The sequence below is a fragment of the Juglans regia genome, chromosome 13 (genome assembly GCF_001411555.2).
Source record: "Juglans regia cultivar Chandler chromosome 13, Walnut 2.0, whole genome shotgun sequence".
In the NCBI taxonomy this organism is placed as follows: domain Eukaryota; kingdom Viridiplantae; phylum Streptophyta; class Magnoliopsida; order Fagales; family Juglandaceae; genus Juglans; species Juglans regia.
Window position 1 is genome coordinate 32,598,915 of NC_049913.1, and position 22,070 is coordinate 32,620,984.

The 22,070-nt window shown below is 36.1% G+C and overlaps 1 protein-coding gene across 1 annotated transcript; it reads right to left on the reverse strand.

Annotated features, from left to right (window-relative positions):
- Positions 1 to 10,626: 10,626 nt before the first annotated feature.
- On the reverse strand, positions 10,627 to 14,388 carry LOC108979320 (cytochrome P450 89A2-like). The gene is made up of 2 exons (XM_018949977.2): positions 14,256 to 14,388; positions 10,627 to 11,273 (listed from the first exon to the last, which is right to left on the reverse strand). Exons 1-2 carry the CDS (start codon positions 14,386 to 14,388, stop codon positions 10,627 to 10,629), a joined length of 780 nt encoding a protein of 259 aa, XP_018805522.2.
- Between the last annotated feature and the right edge of the window lie 7,682 nt (positions 14,389 to 22,070).

The following is a 22,070-nucleotide window of genomic DNA, read 5'->3' on the forward strand; positions in this document are numbered from 1 at the left end:
TCCTCTCTCTCCTCTGCCTTGTAAGACTTGAGTCGACATCAAAGATAGATTGTACCTGCATCCAGATCTGTGTCTTGTTTATCCCCTATGTTGTAGTATGTTTTCGGTCGAACCCTTTTTTTTTGGTTCCCCAATATACTGATATAATGACCGGGTCTGGCTTGATTTTGTTAAACACTGAGTAGAAGAGAGAGATTTCTGGTATACCCTACTGTTGTGTTTATATTTTTGTATGGAGGTTGTTTACTTTTAATTGTTGGTCAAATGTTTGATTTTTTTTTTTTGGTGTCCATCAACCATTTGAAGGAATTATTTAGTCAAATGGACATTGTGTGAGTCCATATTTGTGCCCATCCATGTGGGTTTCATGCATTGTGTGTTCATGTTTGTGCCAATCTTGTTGTGTTCTATCTGGAAACCCTAAGAGTAATTCAAAATACATTCAACACTTTTTACAAGTGTTTATTCCTATGAGACTCGTGGTTGTGTTTTGTTATTAATAGCCATATTAAACAAAAGAAACAATTAGAGAAAACAAGCTGGAATCAATTAGTGTATGGCTCAGAGCAATTGTTCTTACACCCTTTACATTTGGGAACTTTTCCTTGCCAGCTTTGCTCTTTTCTACTTGCTACTTCACATTTGATGTACTCGTACCTGCATGAAAGGGAATGAAAACCGTGTAATATGCCAAACGCATATTGATATACATATTGACCCAACTCGTTGATGCAGACCTTAAACTATGCAATTATTCTAATTTAGATTACCTTTGGTATTGAGTCAATCATCATCTTGTGTAGTTAAAGCATTTCAAATGGAATCGTTAATTTGTTGGTGTGGTTTGAATACACCATTAAAGATCTCCCAAGCTAATAAAAATTTTGGAAGGGAATGTTATGCTTGCCCAAAGTATAACACGGTAAATCAATTTTTTTTAATTGTATAATTTGGTATTGTTTTTGAATTTTTCATATTTCACGTTTAAAAATTTTGAATTATATGCAGGAAGAAAAAAGATATGAATTCCTCATATGAGAAAATATACTTCAATTGGCGGTGGAGAAAATTTTAACTAGAGTCTAGTTTTATTAGTAAAATTTCAACAATATTTCTCTTGAAAATCAAGATTCTCAACCCCCCTCCCCCCGCGCCTCAACAAGTGCATTGAGATTCTTGTTCATTCGAATACTTACTCTGTCATTCAAATGGAGCATATTCTAATTGTATTCATCTAAGCACTTGTGAGATCTAAAAGATCTAGAATTCTGTGGGCTGGCAGCTATATATGATTGTGAGCAATCTCAATAGTTAGGGTTGTGCATAATTGGCCGTAAGCCCGACCCATCCGCCAGAACCGACTTCTCCACCCGTGAAAGATGGGTTCATTGGTCAAATGTGTAATACCGGGTTTTAGTAAAAACAACCTGTCGAAACCGACCCTGAGCTGAAGATGAAAACACTACTGAGCTAAAGACGCTGAAGACAAAAACACTCTCCTCTCCACTGCGGAAACCCTAGTCACTGTCGCCGTTCACCATCGCCGGTTGCAGAGGTGCATTCTCTCTCTCTCTCTCTCGGTAAGATTTAAGTTTTCGAGCTTTGTTTGGTGCTTTGTGTGAGCGTGCGTGTGTTTTTTTGGGTATTAGAGCACTGGCATCAGTCTCTTCAAAACGAATGGATCTTCAAAATTTGATGAGAATTGGGGTTAAAACGCTGGCATTGGATTCGGTAAATCGCAAAGCTTTAACTTTTAGCTACAGTATATTTACTTTTATCTTCATATTTGAAGACCCACTGTTCAAAGTCTATCCTATTATTTTATTACAAAATCCTTCCTCCAACCGCCTTCCCCCTTTTCGCCCGTGATTTCGTTTCTTCTCCCAGACCCTTTCTCTTCTTCTCCCTTTTCTTCCCTCCCAACAGCCCATGAATCCATTTTAACATTTTTCCTTTTTCTTTTATTCTCATTCATTTCCTTCCTCATTTCTATCTCCCATCTCTTCTCGACTTGGAGTGTTGAACATGTAGGCGAAACCCTATCTCCAGCCCAGTTCAAGGTCCATTTTCGTCGAACATGACCCAAGACATAGAGTTGAAGGTGCTCCCAGCTCACTCTAATTCAGCTCTTCCTCTCCTCCGTCAACTCTCCACCGTAAGATCATCATTTACATTCCAATAAAGTATATGATATGTATTTTGGGTCTAAATCTCTGTTCTTCTTGTTAAATTTCTAAATTGGTTAGTTGGGGTTTGATTGTGTTTTTCATACTCGAAATTTGGTGTTGAAGTTTGAATGTCTGATTTGGATTGGGCGAAGTCTGTATTTTATGGCTATGGGTAATGCTTCAAATTTGAAGGAGATTGCGTCTCTCATTGAGACTAGTGCATATGCCCAGAAGGTCCGATAAATTGAGCATATGCCCAGGAAATCTATTATCTTCTGAAGGTAAAATTGGAGGCCTTGTGATTTTGGTTCTTTCTTGAAGTTCCTGTTCTCGATAAAATGGCTACTTTCCTTTTTTTTTTATTTATTAAAAACACTTCAACTATTGAGAATTGGTTACAGGACGATGTACATGGCATGGAACATCCACACTTGCATTATATGGATCCAATGTATGAGTAACTTAGACACTTGCATTAACAGTGACCTTTCATCTTCACTTATTCATTAAAGTTGATGCAAAAAATAAAGCCAGCTTATTTTGGTATAAACGCTGCTAATTTCCCCTGAAGTAAAAGCAAAATATGGATCATATTTTGCTTTGCTTCTATTTGATGGGAAACTGGCAGTTTTCTAAGACTTTGAGATGTTCAGGAACCATAATAGGCAGGTATACGAGATAAACTGTTACAAGAGGTTGATGAGTTGGGGTACTATTAACAAATGAATTAATGGGAGCGTTATATATAGATATCCATAAGCTTCAAAGATTTATATTCAACATAGAATAAAATAGATGCTTGTTGTTGGGTACATTTAGATGCTTGCTATTTATTTTGTGTGATGGCCTAATTTTGTGTGATGATAGCAGCTTAATGTTGAGTTAATTCTTGAGCTTGTTGTGAAAGATCTTGTTGCTGTCATGCAGTTGCTGGCATTTTGGACATTTTCTTTGCTGCTGTTTTTTATTCTATTCAATGCTGGAACTAGAGCAGTCCCTAGAAAGAAGCAAGATCCCCAAACTACATCAACGTAAAACATTCAGACAGAGAGGTCCATGCACATGACTACGGTTTGCCAAAGTTAACTATGTCCATAGAAACACATTGTTGTCTAGGCTCTTTGGTGCTCATCTTTCAAACACCAATGAAGATCAAAGGAGGCTTCAATATCTAATTAGAGCACATCGACCTTAGTTTATGGATAGAATCTCCATGCTTGTTAACTTCACCAACTTTGCTTCTGTATTGGTATCTGTCATATTATTTTCACTACAATTATATGGTAGGATGGCTAAATTATATGGGATATAGAGACAAAGTTCCAATTTTATGCATTGGTCAATGACAGCGAGATAAGAATAATCCTTAAATAATGAACAATAAAAAGGGATTGCAAAACATGAAAGAAAAAATTAAAAATATTATTATTAAAAAGATAATATTATATTATTATTTTGATGAATGTAATGACTAATCCAATGTGGAGTTATAGATAAGAAGATTTTAGATATATGAAAAATATGTACTTTTCATCAAAATTTGAAGATGAATTTGATGGTCCAATGCTAATGCTCTTAGATGTTCATAAATTTTGGGTGAAATTTTTAATTTGCACACCACAGTTTGATGGATTTTTGTATGAAATCCCTACTTTGTGTTGGGCACTTTCTCTGGATTGCAGAGTCTATTGAAATGTTGAACTGGTTTGTGAAAAAAAATCGATATGAGGTATTTGTAGTAGGTATTTGTTGAACTGGTTTGTTGAACAATATATGTAATTGTTCCTCATAAGTTGTGATTCTTGGATTTGGTGATATGGGCACCCAAGTTTGAGCTTGTGCAGATTTAGGCTCTCAGTTCTTCTGGTTTCAGGTAAGGTTTTTGTGATATGAGCATTTTTTGTTACAAACTTCTTGTGCATTAAAGCGTCTACAATCATATTTCCTAACAAATGTGCTAATTAGATTATGGGTAAATTACTCTTTTGTTTATGTTGGATCTGTTACACGCCTTATGAACACGATATTTCAGAAATATGGTGGATGTGCTTATAGTCAGAGTGTTCTGAAAAAAATTATGGACTTGGGAGAGTAAACACAATGCAGGGTGGAGTTTAGAGAACCTTTATGTGTCTGTTGGCATTTGTAGCAAATCACTGTGACACTAATTGATTATTGGGTTTATGGCTTTTTCCCAAATGCGCAATTCTCTCTCTCTCGGATTCTGCACTACATGTTTCAGACATAATATAATTGTGAAACAGATATATAAGCTGATCTTAAGTTTTGTGAAAAGGCTTCAATGATTTAAAGTTGAGAAATGACTAATTGATGGCATTCCTTCCCATTCTCTTTCTTTTCTATTTTCAGTCTCTTGGGTCTTAAATTTGAAGGAATCACTAATGGAGTACTTGAACTTCAAGAGAGAAAGACTACAAAATATATATTTAGGCCTAAATATTGTATAACCATAATTTTGGACTGTTTCATGTGTAGTAATGTATAATTTTGACATGACCTGCCAGCTTTGATTTGCATGCGGATTGTGAGTTAATATGGCCAGGTAAGTTAATTAAAGACACAGGATATTGGAGGTGTTAGGCTAGATTTGGCCTCCACGTAGGTTTCTAATTACCTATATAAAGTACTCATCTTATATACAATTAGTTGCAGAGGTACTGCATTGCCAAAGATGTAATAAATTTGCATAGGTAAGTCAGTGAGTAACTTACCTTTTGTAAGAAGCTTGTATAGACGTAGTATTTCGAAATTGCATCTGCAGCACCAGCACATCATATTTAAACATAAAATATTTAAAAATGAAAATTAGATATACGTGAGTAAGATGGATTGCTTGTTATTTAATCATATATTGCTTGTTATTTAATCATATTAAATATACGTCAGTAATTTTCAGTTCATATCCTAATATCTTGATTTTTATATGTTATATTATATGTCATCTCATATATGGATTGCTTCGAAAGTGACAGTCATACAAATTTAAAAGATAATGAGACTGCTACTCCTTTGAAAAACCGATCACAAATAGTTTCAAATATTAACTTGTCTAGTGACACAAGTCTTCCAGTCCCACCTCGTAAAAGGAGGGCAAATAAGGATCCCTTAGCAGTGTGGGACCATTTCACTAAAATAGATAGATGCCATTTAAATGACCCAAAAGCGAAGTGTAATTATTGTCACAAGATATACTCTTGTCATCCCAAAAGACATGGTACATCAAGTATGTTACAGCATCTTGGAACTTGTAAACAACATCCTCATAGAATCAGACTTACGGATCAATAGACTATGAGTCGTGAGGGGCTCTTGAGGGAATTGGAGATAGTGATGTCAATAACTCGGCAAATGCACATAAGTTTGATTCAGAAAATGTACAAATGGCAATTGCTGAAATAATAATTTGTGATGAGCTTCCATTTAGGACAGTAGAAGCCCAGAGATTTAGGAAAGTATGTAGATCACTTGAACCAAGGTTCTAAGTGGCATCTCGAACTACTGCAGCAAAAGACTGTATTAAACTATTTAAAATGGAGAAGGAGAAGTTAAGAAAAATATTTAAGACGGTTGGGCGGGTTAGTTTAACCACTGACAAATGGACATCGATTCAAAAGTTAAATTATATATCTCTTACTGCACACTTTATCGATTGTGAATGGAAACTACACAATAGAATTCTAAATTTTTGCATGATCCCTAATCACAAAGGATAAACTATTGGAAAGTATGTAGATTCATATCTACAAGATTGAGGTATTGACAAGATCTTTACTGTTACAGTTGACAATGCTTCCTCAAACAATGTTGCCATTGAGTATTTAAGGAAGTTTGTAGGAGATCATTTGTTGTAAGGGAAGTATATTCACATTAGGTGTTGTGCCCCTATTATGAACCTCATTGTGAATGATGGGCTAAAAGATTGTGATGATTCAATCACAAAGGTGCGCAATGCGGTTAGGTATGTTAGATCATCTACTGCAAGAATGGATAAATTCAAAAAGTGTATAGAGAAGGAGAAAATTGGTTGTACAAAATTGGTATGCCTTGATGTTTCCACAAGATGGAATTTGACTTATCTAATGCTAGAAGTTGCAGAAGCATTTAAAAAACCATTTCTGCAATTGGAGAATGATGATTATTCTTTTTTTCGTTATTGTCATAGTGTGAACTTGAGCCCTCCAAACTCTAGTAATTGGGAGAGTTAGAGTATTGATAAAGTTTTTGAAGATTTTTTATGATGCTACTGTGAGACTTTCTGGTTCTTCGTATGTCACATCTAATGCATATTTCCAAGAGCTTTGTGGCATCCAATCACATTTGTAAAAAATGCGTCAAAGTAATGATGCAGTGTTGAAATGTATGGCGGTGAATATGAAGATTAAGTATGATAAATATTGGGGATCAATCAAGAAGACTAACTTGATGATATTTATTGATGTTATTCTTGATCCAAGATGTAAATTTAATCTTTTGCATTTTTGGTTCAAAAAATATATGATGGTAATTTAGTCGAAGAAATGATGGCAAAAATGAAACAATTGATTATTAACATTTATGGAGAATATAGTGTTGTATATGGGAGTTCAAGTGGAGTTTCCTATTATGAGTCTCCTTCCTCAGTTGATCCTAGTATGATTGATTCTGATTCTCAACAGAGTTTTTGGATTGAGTATGAGCAAGAAATAATTGAATCTAATTTGATGAACAAATCAGAGATCGACCAGTACTTGAAACATGGTGGTGAGACACGAGCTCCAAATTTTGATATTTTAGATTGGTGGAAGATCAATGAAGTAAAGTATCCTATTTTGGTAAGAGTTACACGGGATGTGATGGTCATTCCTGTTTCTACTGTTTCTTCTGAGTCAGCCTTCAGTACAGGAGGTCGGGTGCTTGACCCATTTCGTAGTTCACTATCTCCAAGAACAGTCGAGGCACTCGTTTGTACACAAAATTGGTTGAGGGATCCAATATCCATTAATCTTCGTGCCTCCTTGGATAATACTGAAAGCTTTGAGGCGGAATTGGGTAATAAACTTATTTTTTATTTACATATTTATTAAACTTTTTCATAATGTTTATTTTTATGTCATTTAATAATTATCATGTGTTTTTTAGAGTTTGATCCAAAATCAAGTTTTACTTACGTTGATGAGGAGTAACTCAAGGCTTATGGTTTGCATGATGGTATGTTTTTCATTTTCACTCTTTTGTTAGAGAAACTAAACCACTATGTGTTGACTTGGATTATTTGATGTGCTATTATTGATTTGGTGTTAGAATTTTTCATAATGACAGATATAAAGGAAGAGATGGGAAGCTACTGTTATTTGATCGTTGGATGCTCCTCAGTCATTTATTAGTTAATGTTCATATTTTTGTAATTTAGATAGTTTTGTAATAGATGGCTTATGTACATTTTTTTTATTAGTTCTAATGAAGGGGTAGTATGGATAAAGTCCATCCAAGGGCTCCTTGTTTTTGATGTCTTTGCATATGCTTATTTTTAATTCACATCATGCCTTTGCACCTTTACTTCTTTCTTGAAAGAATAAATATTCTAGTTCATTTGGTTTATTTTTTGGAAGAATTAATATTCTAGTTCTTTTGTTTTTGTTTTGTATGCTATATTCCGTCCATTAAGCTGTAACATAACACAGGTCACCAACATTGATATTAAAAAAAAAATGAAGACCGACCCTTACAGTGCCGGGTCGGGTCGGGTCGGGTCGGGTCACACCAGGTTGGCGTGCAAACAGTTCTGGGTCAGGTCGGACCCGGCCTAGACCCGGTTGGAAGGCATCGAGTTGCAGCCCTATCAATAGTGGTCAAAACCCATGCGGGACATACCCCATTCACCAAGTGAGCATTTACCTTTGCCTTACAATCTGTTTTGGCTAGGATGGTACTTTCCGCCACGCACACACCTAATTGTCACATACTTTGTACTCTCATCTGCCTCTTTCTTTGTCCTTTGAGTGATAATACCAAAACTCTGTTGCTTGACATATCGTTCGTAATAGGCCAGAAGCTCTTTATCAATGGCTAACTCCATACCAAATTTTGTCTCCTCAACTCGTTCATCATCATCCGATACTTCATGAGTCCCCTCTGTCTCCTCCTCTTTATTTACGTCTGATGAAATTTCTAAAGATGCAAATGTATGGTTGGGATTAACATTTATATTATATACACTTGGTGTTTAGTGATCGGGTTAAAAGTGTAATACCATTAGTCATATGACAACTTTAATCAGTCGTGCATGATGTACCTCCAACTTTCTTTTCACTTTCAACATTAAATGGCACAGTTGATGATTCACTTGCTAGTTGGAGGGTCTTCCTAGATCTTCTCAACTCCTCTGGATTACTCGACGGATGGTAAGGCATAGTTGGTCCAAAATGTGACATCGAGGGAGGCTACACATAGGCACGGTGTTAGAACGACTCAAACGCACGTCCGAAATTTTTTTAAAAAAGTTTAAAAGGAATCTACCTTGATCGTATCTTGAACTTGTGTTTACTCAATAGAGAGTAGGATATAGTTGGTCTAAAAGGTGGCACTGATTGAGCCTGTAATTAGACACGATGGTCGAACAACTCAAATGCATGTCCGAAAAAAATTTTAAAAGAAATCTACCTAGTTACCCCAAGCGTACATATATGGATTTGGATATGTATTTGGAGGAATCAAGAATAATAGGTAGTATGGATTTCCTAGACCATAATATCCCTACAATACACAAATAAATAACACATTAACTATATGGAAATATCAAACATAATGACATGTCCAAAATGACTAATGTGTATCATACCTTGAGTCGGAAAAATCGATATACAAGGCTTGGGTGGCTTTTTATCTTTCTTTTTGTCTGTCACGCTATTTCAACTAAGACATGTTTGCTAATAAGAAATTTTTAATTTTGTTAATAAAATATACTTTTCTTCAAAAATTATTTATTTTAATTAGTGTGTTTTCATATTTGAGATCACCATCTTCAATAAGTCTACTTAAACCAAATTAAAAATTGAAAAATATTCTAGTCACTAATGGATCATATAAAAATAATCTCATAAACTGATGTGACATGATGTAGTTCATTAGATTGTAAAGTTATTTTTTTTATAAAATAGATCTAACAGACTACATAAAATCACATCAGCTTGTAAAATTACTTTTGTGTAATATTTTTACGGATGTGTGCCAAATCAAAAAAATCTGACACATTTCTCACACTAAATTGCCATCTGACACCAGAAGTAGTTATATTTGATGAATTTGTCACCAAAACATACCTGATCAACAGGTCGGATTTTGTCTGAAACTAGCTCTGGCAAATATGTCCTTTAAACCAGCACTGGTTATGGATCCAGTGTCACTTGATCTAACAATCTGAAAATTAATTAACACTAGTCTAGTGTTAATTAATTAACACTGGTTTTGGATGTGGTTTTAGTATAAAACATGTTTACTAGTCTAGTTTATTTAAAAAAAAATTGATGAAAGGCCTATAGCAAGGTAGCAACACATGGTTAATTGGAAGGTATAGAACTATAATTTAAACCAGGTCTTAACCAAAAAGTAGAGTAATGCTACGTATAGTCGTAAAGTGCGCAAGTACGATGCAGTTGCTTTAAAAAAGTGTAGGGTCTATAATTAAAAAAATAATTTTTTTTTATGTGGATCCCGTGTTTATTTTTTTTTTCAAAATAATTGCACGGCGTTTGCATAGTCACAATTGCAACTATCGTTTCTCCAAAAAGTACTACTCCCTTGGTTGATCTATGGAGTTATCAAGAGCAATATACAATTATCAAAACTTGGGAATGATAATGATAAACAAACCAATGACAAGAGAGAATCATATGCTATCTGCATCTTGGCCTGATTCTATATATATGTGTGTGATGTTAACGTACGTACGAATGCATGCACAATTCTTGAGGATTTCACTTCATTTGCTGATTTAATTTGCTATATATGATATAATATTGCTTTTAAAAAAATAATACATGTGTCCTAGCTAGATCATGTTATTATTGAACGGATCATGTTATTTATATTCTAAAGCCGTAGATATTGGAATATTCAGATCATTCATATATTAACACTGCTCTTGGAATCATGCCATGCATGCATTGGGCATGCTGATAAAATTGTACCACGCGTACTCTGAATAGAATGTAGAAACAATAATTTATCAAGAAAATTACTATAATTTGACATATCACATTAAAACACATTAATTTATAAATTTACTTTTATATAATCTCTATATATTTAAAGTATTTCCCTTTAGCAAACATAACGGCAATTCATAAAGCCATACACGAAAAGATCAGCGTGGCCGACCATATAAATTAGCAAAACAAACGAATTAATAGGCATTATTCATGTATTATTATTATTATTATTATTCTAGATGGCTACAGTCCTAAGCTTTCATTTGATTCTTGGAGACATGCACGTGGGCTCGCAGAGGATTCTTCACCACCATCAAGAACACCTCCTTAACCGAAAGATCAACACCTTCTCTGTCCACTGGTTTCCACTCAAAATTCCACACCAAATTTGAAACAAAATACTCCAGATTAAGCAGGGCTAATCTTTTCCCCGGACAGAGCCTCCTTCCTGAACCAAACGGCATCATCTTGTACGCTGTAACATCAGACACTCGATCTGGTTCTCCATTTTCTCCACGATTCAGCAACCTCTCCGGCCTGAACTCCATTGGATTCTCCCACTCCTTTGGATCCCGCCCCATCAGTGATATCACGAAGTTCACTGTCGTATCTTTCGGGACTCTGTAGCCAAGTAGTTCTGCATCTTCTGAGACTGCATGCGGTACCAAGAAGGTACTTGGAGGGTGAATTCTTAGAGTCTCGAGAATCACTGCTTTCAAATATGTCATCTTCTGCACATCTTCCTCCTTAATCTCTTCGGCTCCTTCTCCCACCACCGCCTTGATTTCAGCAAAAAGCTTGGCTTGAATATGTGGGTGCTTCACTATATTTGCCATGATCCACTGCAGCGTCGTTAGGCTTGTGTCGGCGCCGGCATTGATGAACTCTGAGCACAAAACTCAGTATATCGGCTTCTCAAGCTTGCCAGCTTCCTGATCATGATCATCATTCATTTGCATATCCAGTAAGGTATCTGTGTATGATACCAACTCGGATTGTTTCCTTTCCTCTTGCTTTAACTTCTTTCGAGCTCCGATTAGAGGCAAGATTATTTCAGCCTGACTCTTCAAGATATTCGAGTACCTCTTCCAACGATCTCTGAACTGTAACACCCCGTATTTTAGTGTAATTTTTTTTACTGAAGGATTTTTTATTATTTATTCAAAAATTTATCCTTCTATTTTAAAATTGGTTGGATTTTTTTAGTGAGTTTATTTCTATGATTTTAATTTGTTAAATTGGTGAAAATTATTTTATTGTGTGCTTTCTTGATATTTATTTATTGTTATGCATTTAAATTGCTTTTAATATTTAAATTAATCACTGGGTGATTTAATTATTTCAATTTGACTTTACCATTACGTTTAAATTATTTTATTTAACTTATGGTTTTAAAATCGTTTCCGTTGGATCATTTTCATGACCCAAGTTATGAGGATTGGACTTCATTTCTTTTCCCCTCTTTTTCTTTCATCTCCTTTTCTTTTCCTTTTTTTTTTCTTTTCTCCTTTTTCCTTCGGTTTCTTTCTCTCCCGCGCGAGCCCGACCCTCTCTCTCTCCCCGTGCGACTTCGGCCTCCACCCAGCCCACCGCCGTCGAGCCGCCGTGGTCGACACCGCCCCCTCCTTTTGGTTCCCCTGCCGCCGGCGACCTCACCCTACCAACCTCACTTCCATCCGAGCCACCGTTAGCCTCCACGCACGGCTTGAAGCCGCGGCCTTCACCTCCTTCGCGCGCCGCCGTCGCGCCACCATTGGCCACCATCTTCCTACCACTTCATCCCTGACCTCTTGGCAACCCTTTGGACCCAACCCCAGCTCCGATCCGTCACCGGTGAAGCCCCACCAAGTCCATTTCCGATTTGTACGTTTTTGGCCTTAAACCACCATTTGCGCCGTCATCCACGGCAAACCACCACCAACATTGGCTTCACCGACCTCTCTAGGCCCTACCCTATCATTTTGGGGTCTTTGTTTGTCTCCGTTGAAAAGTGGGTATTTGTGACCCACGGCCACATTGTATTTTACACTGTGGTGTTGCTCAGACGTCGCCTTTTTCAGTTTCATGATCCTTCGGAAATCATTATATAGCAATGTAAGTATTTTTTTCAAAGAATTCTCGTGAATTTAATGTATTTTTGCACTAGCACATTACACTGTATTTTAATTGCTGGTTGGTTTTGCCGGACTGAGTCCGAGGAGTAATGGGGTTGATTGGATTGGGTGATGGAGTTGTTAGTATGATTGGTTTAGACTATGAGATTTGTTGGCTGTTCGGGTTTAAATATTGGTGTTTTGTGTATGACGTGGGTTGTGGTGGATATTGGTGATTTTATGAAGTAATGATATACTTTGGGATTATGAGGATTTTTAAGTTTTGAGAAATTAAGATAGATTATTTTAGAAGCTTAGGCTTAAATATGGAAATCCGTAATTGGTTGAAAACTTACGGAAATTGTGTGATTATTTTTTTATAGGTGACGATTATTAGTCGACTCAACATTTTTTGAAGAAATTTCTGAAAAGCTAAGAAGTCCAGGTAAGCGGGGTTCATATACTAGTTTTGCATAAAAGAAATAAAATGAGGTTGACTTTGAAAATAAACGTGTTTGTTTTTGAAAAGAAATGAGCTGAAAACAACCTCAGATGTTTATTCTGCATATGCATAAATTCAATATAAGAGAAAGTATTTTTCTGTCATGACTGGTGTAGACATGAGCTAGTTTTGTGTACTTTATTTCTGAACTATGTAAAAGAGCGAATATGAAAATCTGGAAGTTTTGTTATGAACAAATGAGGATATTTTGTTTATGTTTATCTCCAACATGTGAAATTATCTGAAGCTTTTCAGTGTTTTGTTTTGATATGATGTGTCATCTGAAAATCTTGGCATGAAGTTCTGATTCTGTATATGATTGTAATCGGATTTTCGATGAAATCCGTTCTGTTTCTGTTAAGGCCCAGCCACGGGTATAATGGTGGTTTATAACCCTACCACGGGGGTGAAACATGGTATACGGCCCAGCCACGGGTATAATGGTGGTTTATAACCCTACCACGGGGGTGAAACATGGAAAATGGCCCAGCCACGGGTATAATGGTGGTTTAGAACCCTACCACGGGAGTGAAACATGGAATATGGCCCAGCCACGGGTATAATGGTGGTTTATAACCCTACCACGGGGGTTAAACATGGTATTGTCCCGATGTGATATTAAATGAAGATAAGATTATAATGTTTCAGTTTAGAAATGTCAACGGAAGTTCTTTTTGGAATAAGTTCATTTTTCTGAAAATTTCGCTCTAATGTTTTTGTACAAGTTTTGTTTCTTCATTCTGAAAGTAAATGTTCTGTTCGGCTTATCAAATGTTATAAATGCTCATGTTTACATGCTAGTATATGCTCTCTGCTTACTGAGTTGTTGATAACTCACCCCGTTAATCTTCATAATATTTCAGATGACATCGATGGCTCAGCTGAAGATCAGTATTAGAGTCTATGGAGAAGATTAGCATTGTTTTGTTGTTGGGTATCTCATGATATTAGTGTTGGTGTTGGAGGTTAATTATTTTTCTTAAGTTTGCTTCAATGGATTTAGACGGTTTATGGATACTTATGTTAATGTTATATTATTTCTAGTTGTTATTTGAGACATGAAGAAGAGTTGATTTTATTTGGGTTGTTGGATTGAATATTGGATAGATGAGTTTATTTGATTTATTTAATTGAAGTATATACGTTCGATTTGAGGTTTGGGAAAATGGATAAATTCTTGAATTTGGAAGTACTCTAGCCTTGTTAGAGTTGATTATCAGGTTTTATGAGTTAACTCTCCGGACCCTCGGGGTCGGGGTGTTACATGAACAGCAACTTCCCCAACCTGGGCCAGCTGCAGAACACAGTGAACTGCTCGTAGTTGAAAATAAGTTCAGCTTGAATGCGTTCAACTTCTCTAATCGTGCTATCTTTGACATCACCAAAAGCCATGAGAATGAACAAGGAAAAAACCGCATGGTGGATATGATCGAACACACGAACGGGCCGATCGCCATGCAAGAAACACTGGTTGAAGCTGTTAACCAATGTTCCCAAGATTCGCTTGCGTTCCAGAGAGTAAGATTTCAGTCTGGCAGGGTGGAGAACTTCAGAGTTGAGATTGCGACGAAGAACACGCCAAGTCTGGCAGTAGGTAGATCCACCAATATCCTTGCGGTTATTACTGAGAACGGAGCTGACAGGGATGATCGAGGGACGGCTCGAGAAGGCGGCACTGTTCCGGACAAGGGCTTCATGGGCGGCCGAGTAGGAGGTGACGAAAACGACGGGTTCAGAGCCGATATGGAGAGTAGTGACGGGCCCATACTTGAGGGAGAGGCTACGGAGGAAAGATCTGAGGTCGACCGTGGTTTTGGGAAGCAAATGAAGGTTTCCGATGAAAGGAAGAGGTGAGGGTCCTGGTGGGAGTTTTGCTGTTTTGGATTGATTTTGTTTTGGTGGAATTGGAGAGGAGATGTAAGAGAAATTTGATGCAAAAACAGAGTGAAAGATGAGGATGACGAACCAGAGCTGTGACATTAATTTGTCAGATAATGAGTTAATTTTCTCAGATGCGACTCTCTACCAACCATTCATATTAATATATATATATATATATATATATTGTAACGCCCCGGCCCCGAAGGTCCGGAGAGTTAACTCATATCACCTAAAAAATCATTTCCAAATAAAACTTTTTAAAATAAACCAGAATCTCCATAACATATTAACCTATTTGTTCAATACAAATATCCATGTTCCTACATAAGGGCACATCAGTGGTGTCTCATTGATATAGATAAACTTTTCCACAAGGCCTAAAAATATCCAATACTCAACATACCGAAATCACATAAAATATCAACGCTACCAAAAGTCTCTCCAAAAGTCATTGTACCCTAGGGCACATAGTCTTCTATGATCCACAAAATTTGCAAATATTTCCTATTCCTGATTTCCAGCTGTTGCATCAAAAATTATCTGAAACATATTGTGGAGATAGGGGTGAGTTATCAACAATTCAGTAAGCAGAGAACATATACTAGTATGCAAACATGAGCATTTACAGATTTCATAATGCGAAACAAAGCACTTTATATTTGCTGAATGCAGAGTCAGAACATGTTATAAAAATATCAGAGTGAAAGTTCAAAAATATTCTTATTCAAATTCTTTTGGCATAGCATAACTGACCACCATCGTACCAGAGTATCATATCGCATCAGAGGCCATGTTTAACCCCCGTGGTAGGGTTGTGCAAACCCCGGTAGCTAACCGAGCAGAAACAGAATGTGAATCTTCCCCTTATTTATTCTCGGAGCCCCGAGTGTGCACACAGAAAAGACCACCAGAAAACCACTTTGTTTCCAAAGTGGGTGCACCAGAAACAGAACAGTTGGTACCAACCCAAACAGAAACCACTATTAGCACCCGTGGTAGGTCAAATAGGTCACCATCCACAAACCACATCCCAATTCAGAATGTCATGCCAAAAGTTTTCAGAAATCACATCATATCAGAATACGGAACACCTTCAGAACAGAACAGAATTTTCAGAAAGCATATCATATCAGAGTACAGACCATCTTCAGAACAAAACAGAGTTTTCAGAAATCACAAAACATTAATTTATGTACAAACTTTCATATTCACTCTGTTTTTCAGAGTTTAGAAGCAAAATGCAAAATAGCTCATGTCTACACCAGTCATGCCAGAAAATACTTTATTCTTAAACAGAATCTCATGAGTAATGCAGAAATAAATAACTGAGGTAGTTCAAATATATTTTCATAACAAAACATGTTTATTTTCAAAAATCAACCTCAGTCCATTTTATTTTTATGCAAATCTAGCATAGGAACCCCGCTTACCTGGAACTCTTTAGTCTTTCAAGATTCCTCAACGAAGCCGAACAAATATTAATCGTCACCTATAAAATTACGTAAATTCTGTAAATTTTCAATCAATCCGTATTTTGATAGTTGAACCTAAGAACCTATTTAAATCCTCAAAACCTAGAATTCTAATAATTTCTATAATACTACCATTTTCTAAAGCCACCAATATCCACTTAATCAAATTCGTACCAATAAGAGATTTAATCGAGCAAGTATTTAGGCATTTGCGGAACTCAATAAAGAGTAATATTCAAAAATATCTATAGTACCAACAATATATTATAAATTAATAGAATACTTAGATTACTTTAAAAGTCTTAAAAAATACGCCATGCAAAACTCCTCTCTTAAAAATAGGTTTACCTCTTTTTGTTAACAATATTGTTAAAATATTTTCTACACAAAATAATGTTTTATGAGACTTAAAACCAAAACTCATTTCAACATCACAACAAAAATACATAAATAAATAAATACCCTTCATCCGGAAACACACTTCTGAATGTAAAGGGATAAATTTGGAAATAACTTCAACTATCAAGTTACCACTATATATATATGTACGTAAATCACTTATAAAGGAAAACAAAAACTGCTGCATACACAAAACACGGAAATCACCCAGTGATTGGCGGCAGCAGCACTTACCGAGAGATGGAGCCGCGATGGCGGCAAGCTGGGCGGATGCAGGAACTATGGTGGTGCTGCTGGGCGCCGAGGAGAGCATGCAGTGGCGAGGCCACCTACGCTGGGCGGCCAAAGCGCACGAGAGAGGTAGAGAGAGTTCGGAGAGTGCGAGATGAGAGAGAGAGAGCAACCGAGAGGAAACGCATATGGCGGAGGGTCTGGGCTCATCGATCTACGCAGGGTGACGGGGATGTCACGACTGGCGGTTTCCGTTGATTTTATGGTGTTTTTCGATGCAATCAGGTGCTGGTTATGCAGTGGTTTACGGTAGTTCAGTAAATGCCCTGTTTTTGGTGCAGGAAACAGAGACTTCTCCGTGAGGTGGGGTGGTTCTCGGTTTCGTGTGGCGGAGAAGCGGCTAAGCAGAGGTGTTATGGCACAAAGCTGGGCGTGGAAGAGCTGTGGCAGGTGGCACCGAGGAGTTGGGGTGGCTGTAGGCATGGCTCTGTTTCGGTTGTCTAAGGCAGATGGTTTCCATGGCTTGCAACAGATGCTATGCAGGCATTGGGTGGCGGCTGAGGTTCCGCGTGGACTGGGTTCGGGGAAGAACGACGTGGAGGAAGCAAATGCTTTGGTTTGAGCTGTAAGAACAAGGTGGTTTCGGTCGTTTGTCTCTTGGTTGGGGTGGTAGCCGCGGTTCACAGTGGAGGGTGGATGCTAGGAGTTTGGATGGCTGAGGGTGATGAAGAGGGGCAGCGGCACTTATTCTAGGGTTGAGAAATGCTTAATATATATAAGAACTATAAGAGGGAAACAGATGAAACCTAAAGATGGAGAAGGGAGATACGTGCATGAAAAAGGAAATTGGATGCAAACCGTGCGATGGAGTCTGGACCCGCGCGATCTCACGGCTGGGCTCTGAACGAGATTAAGGCATTGCTTTAATCTAAAGTTTTGGGTCTCTAATCAACTAAAAATAAATAAAATATATATATATATAGATATAATTATCCCATAAATTTTGATGAATAACCACTTGATCCATTAAGCTTTAAAAACTAAATATCAAACTTACTATAAAAAAAATTATACACCGCCAAAAATATCTTAGGCTCAGACTCTCTTATTTTACTCGTAATCCCAAATGATTTTAACTAAAACTCAAAAATAATTTTTGTAAAGTCGCTTGGCTGGCCCGGGTGTTACATATATAATTTCTGTACCTGCATGGAAAATTAAAACAACTTTTACAAAATTTATCAAAAAAAAAATCTCATAAAATTAAAAAGCCTTCATCCCCAAATATTTTCAATGTGTGCAATTTATACATTTTCAAGCTCCAATAAAAATGTCTTAAAAACTTTCTAAATCTAAAGAAATTATATATGCATGCTTTTCGTTTTGTAGAATAATTATTTTCATGATTTCATGTTTTTTTCTTTTCACATTTTTATATTTTGTATTTTACTTTTTTGAGCTTTTGGATTTTGAGATTTGTTTATCAAGGGTACGCGCGTTCGTATTTATCTCAAGTTCTATATGGAGGCGGTAAATTCTAATGTTTTTTGGACGTCTGAGGGCATAATTATCAAAATTAATAATACTGGGAATGATTCATATAAGGTGATAGTTTGAAGGGAGATTCCATGTAATACTACAAGAAAAATGAATATTTATGAGTTATTTGCACAAATACTCTAAAAAGAATTAAAGATTTGTGATAAATTATTTACGATAAAAATGATTATTTATTACGAGAATATACTCATTTTGATAGAAAATAATCAATTTAACAAGAAATAACTGACAACAAATGAGTAATTTATTATAGTGAAGACTAAGATCTAGTGACTATTTATGATGAAAATAAATTCATTTTGTCTAGAAATAATTAGTCATAAATAAACAGTTTTTTTATAATATAATCTTCAATATAAATAATATACTCTCCTATATATTATCTTCATATAGACATTAACATATCAACGATAAAAAAATAAAAATAAAGAAAAAAAATCCAAAATAATTATCTTTGATTGATGATTTTTTTTTTGTCTTTTTAAAACATCGAAATTTCATTCACATAACACTATGGCCTTCAGCCATTACATTGACAAGGTCAGGAGCTGACACTCCATTACTAGAACTTAGAGCATTGTCATCAAAATGTACAAGATTAGAAATAGACTCTGCATAACAAAAGTTTAAAACATTGACATTAGACTGTGCTACATCTATCACACTTGTACCAAAACCTGCTCTTTGTTTCTCATCCATAACCAAATCACTAATATTAGGGTTGAGACAATCAACATCAATAATCTCACAACTCTGATGAAGTGCTTTCTGTGCTAGCAAGTGAGCCACCTAATTTGCATCCCTTTTAACATGAGATATCTTCCAAGTAATACCCTCCAAGGTCACATGCACATCATTCCCAAGACATTGTAGCAAACCATTGTTTTGAGCCTTCTGCTTCACTGCATTTACAACCTGCAATGAATCACCATCAAAACTTACTTTTTGCAAACTCAGCTCATTACACAACTTGGCTGCTGAAATTAAACCTCTAGCTTTTGCTATATCAGCTTGTTTGCAGAAATGTAGTGGTTGCATGCATGAAGCCAATATATGTCCGTTCGAGTCTCTAAATGCAATCCCAACTCCAAGTCTATGCCTTCTCTCTCTAACTGCAACATCCCAATTTATTTTTATCCAATCTCTCTCTGGCGGTTGCCAATGTACAAAATCTGTTTGGGCCACTCTACCATGATTTCTGGAGTTGATTTATTGATCGTGCAGTTGCTGAAAATCATTGTACTCATGTGTTGCTCTCATAATCAGAAAGAATGGAAGGGGTTGTAAAACCATCTTCAAAAATCATCTTGTTTCTTCTTATCCACAACATTCTGACAATTTCTGCAAACAAAGAAATTTCTGATTTTCCTAATCTCTGAAGCATATGCATAAAAATCTCTCCAAACTCTTGATGAGTAAAAGCAGCTTTCTGAAATTTATTGCTTCCTAACATCCACAAATCCTGTGCAGAAGGTTAATCCCACAGAACATGAGATGGAGTTTCTTCTACCTGTTGACATATTGGACAAAAATGTTCATTTATCACTTTCCTCTTGCACACATTTTGCTTAGTAGGTAGTGCATCATTACAAGCATGCCAAATAAACACCTTAACAACATTTCTAGTATTCGTTTGCCAGATTTGCTTCCATAATTCTTTGTTCACTCCTTGTGATGAAGTTTCCCCTTTTTTTTGATCTTGCCTCTGCTTACAAAGATGATAGGCACTTCTAACTATAAAACAATCATTTCTTGTATGCTTCCACACCATATTGTCTCTTGAATTGATGGTCTGTACTACAGGTATCCTTACAATCTATTGCATATCCTCTTCCTAGAAAATATTATTAAGCAGTTGTATATTCCACCACCTTGTAATTGGATCAATAAGCTCAAACACTTTTGCCTTTATTGACGGAGTGTTCACTAGAGACCTTATAGTACCAGATTCATTAGTTGGAATCCACTGGTCTTGCCATATCATTACATCTTTTCCATTAGCAATTCTCCAAATCATGCCATCTTTAACAATATTAATTGTTGAACTGAGGCTTCTCCATGTATAAGAAGATCTAAACCCAACTTTTGCCTCCAGAATAGATTTGTGTGGAAAATAGACAGCCTTGAGAATTCTAGCTGCTAAAGTTGTGGGATTATTGAGAATTCTCCAGACCTATTTGGCCAATAAAGCTAAATTGAAAGCCACCAAAACTCTAAAACCAATTCCCCCACCTGCTTTATTTTTGCTCAAACAATCTCATCCTTTCGGATGAATCTTTGCAACTTTGTCCTGAGTGCCCCATCAGAAGTTGGAGATCAATGAGTTCAACTCAGTACACAAAGTTTTTGGAAGAAGAAACACATTAATACTATATGTAGGTATAGCCTGCACAACAACCTTAGTATTTTTACCAGCTTGTGAGAGGAACTTAACCTTCCAATTCTCCATTTTTTTACTCACTTTTTCAATTATTCCTTGAAATGCTACTGATTTTGATCTTCCAATGACTGATGGCAACTCCACATATTTCTCCATGTTTGATGAGGCTCTCAAACCAGCAACTTGCAACATATGATTCTTTGTCTCTTGGTTAGTGTTGCTGCTGAAATATAATGAAGTCTTATCTCTATTGAGCCTTTGTCCTAAGGCCTGCTCATAGCTATATAAAATCTTATTCAAATTAACCCATTCTTGTATACTAGCTCGACAGAATAGCATACTATCATCAGCAAAAAACAAGTGAGTCATCTTGATTTGTCCTCTAGCAATAGAAACCCCAGTAATATACTATATAATATATTATATATATAATACACAGTATATATATAATATAATATACTATATATATTATAGTATAATATTATATATAGTATGCTATATATAACATTATAATATATAACATATATTAATAATATAATATATTATAGTCAATATTTTGGAAAATAAATCGAAAAACATTCGAACGTACTAATAATTACGTTCGAACGTTTCGTCTATATAAGGCCAAAACAGAACGACGAAACATCATTTTCACCGTTATCTGAGGTCATTTTGTTGCACGCCGCCACTCCATCAAATTCCGCTACAACCATCACTAAAAGGTAGGCATTCATCTTTTAATCAAAAAACATGTATTTTATTTGAGATTTGGATTGAGTTTTGTTTAAAACGGGTCAACTGGTGGTCGGATTTTCAACTCTATTCTCCGGCCACCACGGCTTGCCATTAGCTAAATAGTCACCGTAGAAATGTTTCTTGAAGTGTATACTTCATTTCTATGGTGGCATTTAGGCATTTAGAACCTTGTAGATTAATTTTCTAGATTTCAATAATAGCTGAGTCGACTCAGCCATTCTATGTCGTAACGTTTGATTGTTTCACCAAGACTTTCGAACATACGACGTTTCAATTACATAACCGTTAAGGCTTCTACGTTCAAACGTTCATCGTTTTACACTCGGACGTTATTTTTCATAAATTTTACGTTCAAACGTTTAATGAATACGTCCGAACGTACTACTTTTTAACTTTATTTATGCTTCAACGTTTGGACGTT

Coding starts and splice junctions, on each gene's coding strand:
- LOC108979320 (XM_018949977.2), bottom strand. CDS start 14,388: ATGCGGTTTTTTCCTTGTTCATTCTCATGGCTTTTGGTGATGTCAAAG. Junction 11,274..14,255: donor GTGTTCTGCAGCTGGCCCAG/GTTGGGGAAGTT, acceptor CGATATACTGAG/TTTTGTGCTCAGAGTTCATC.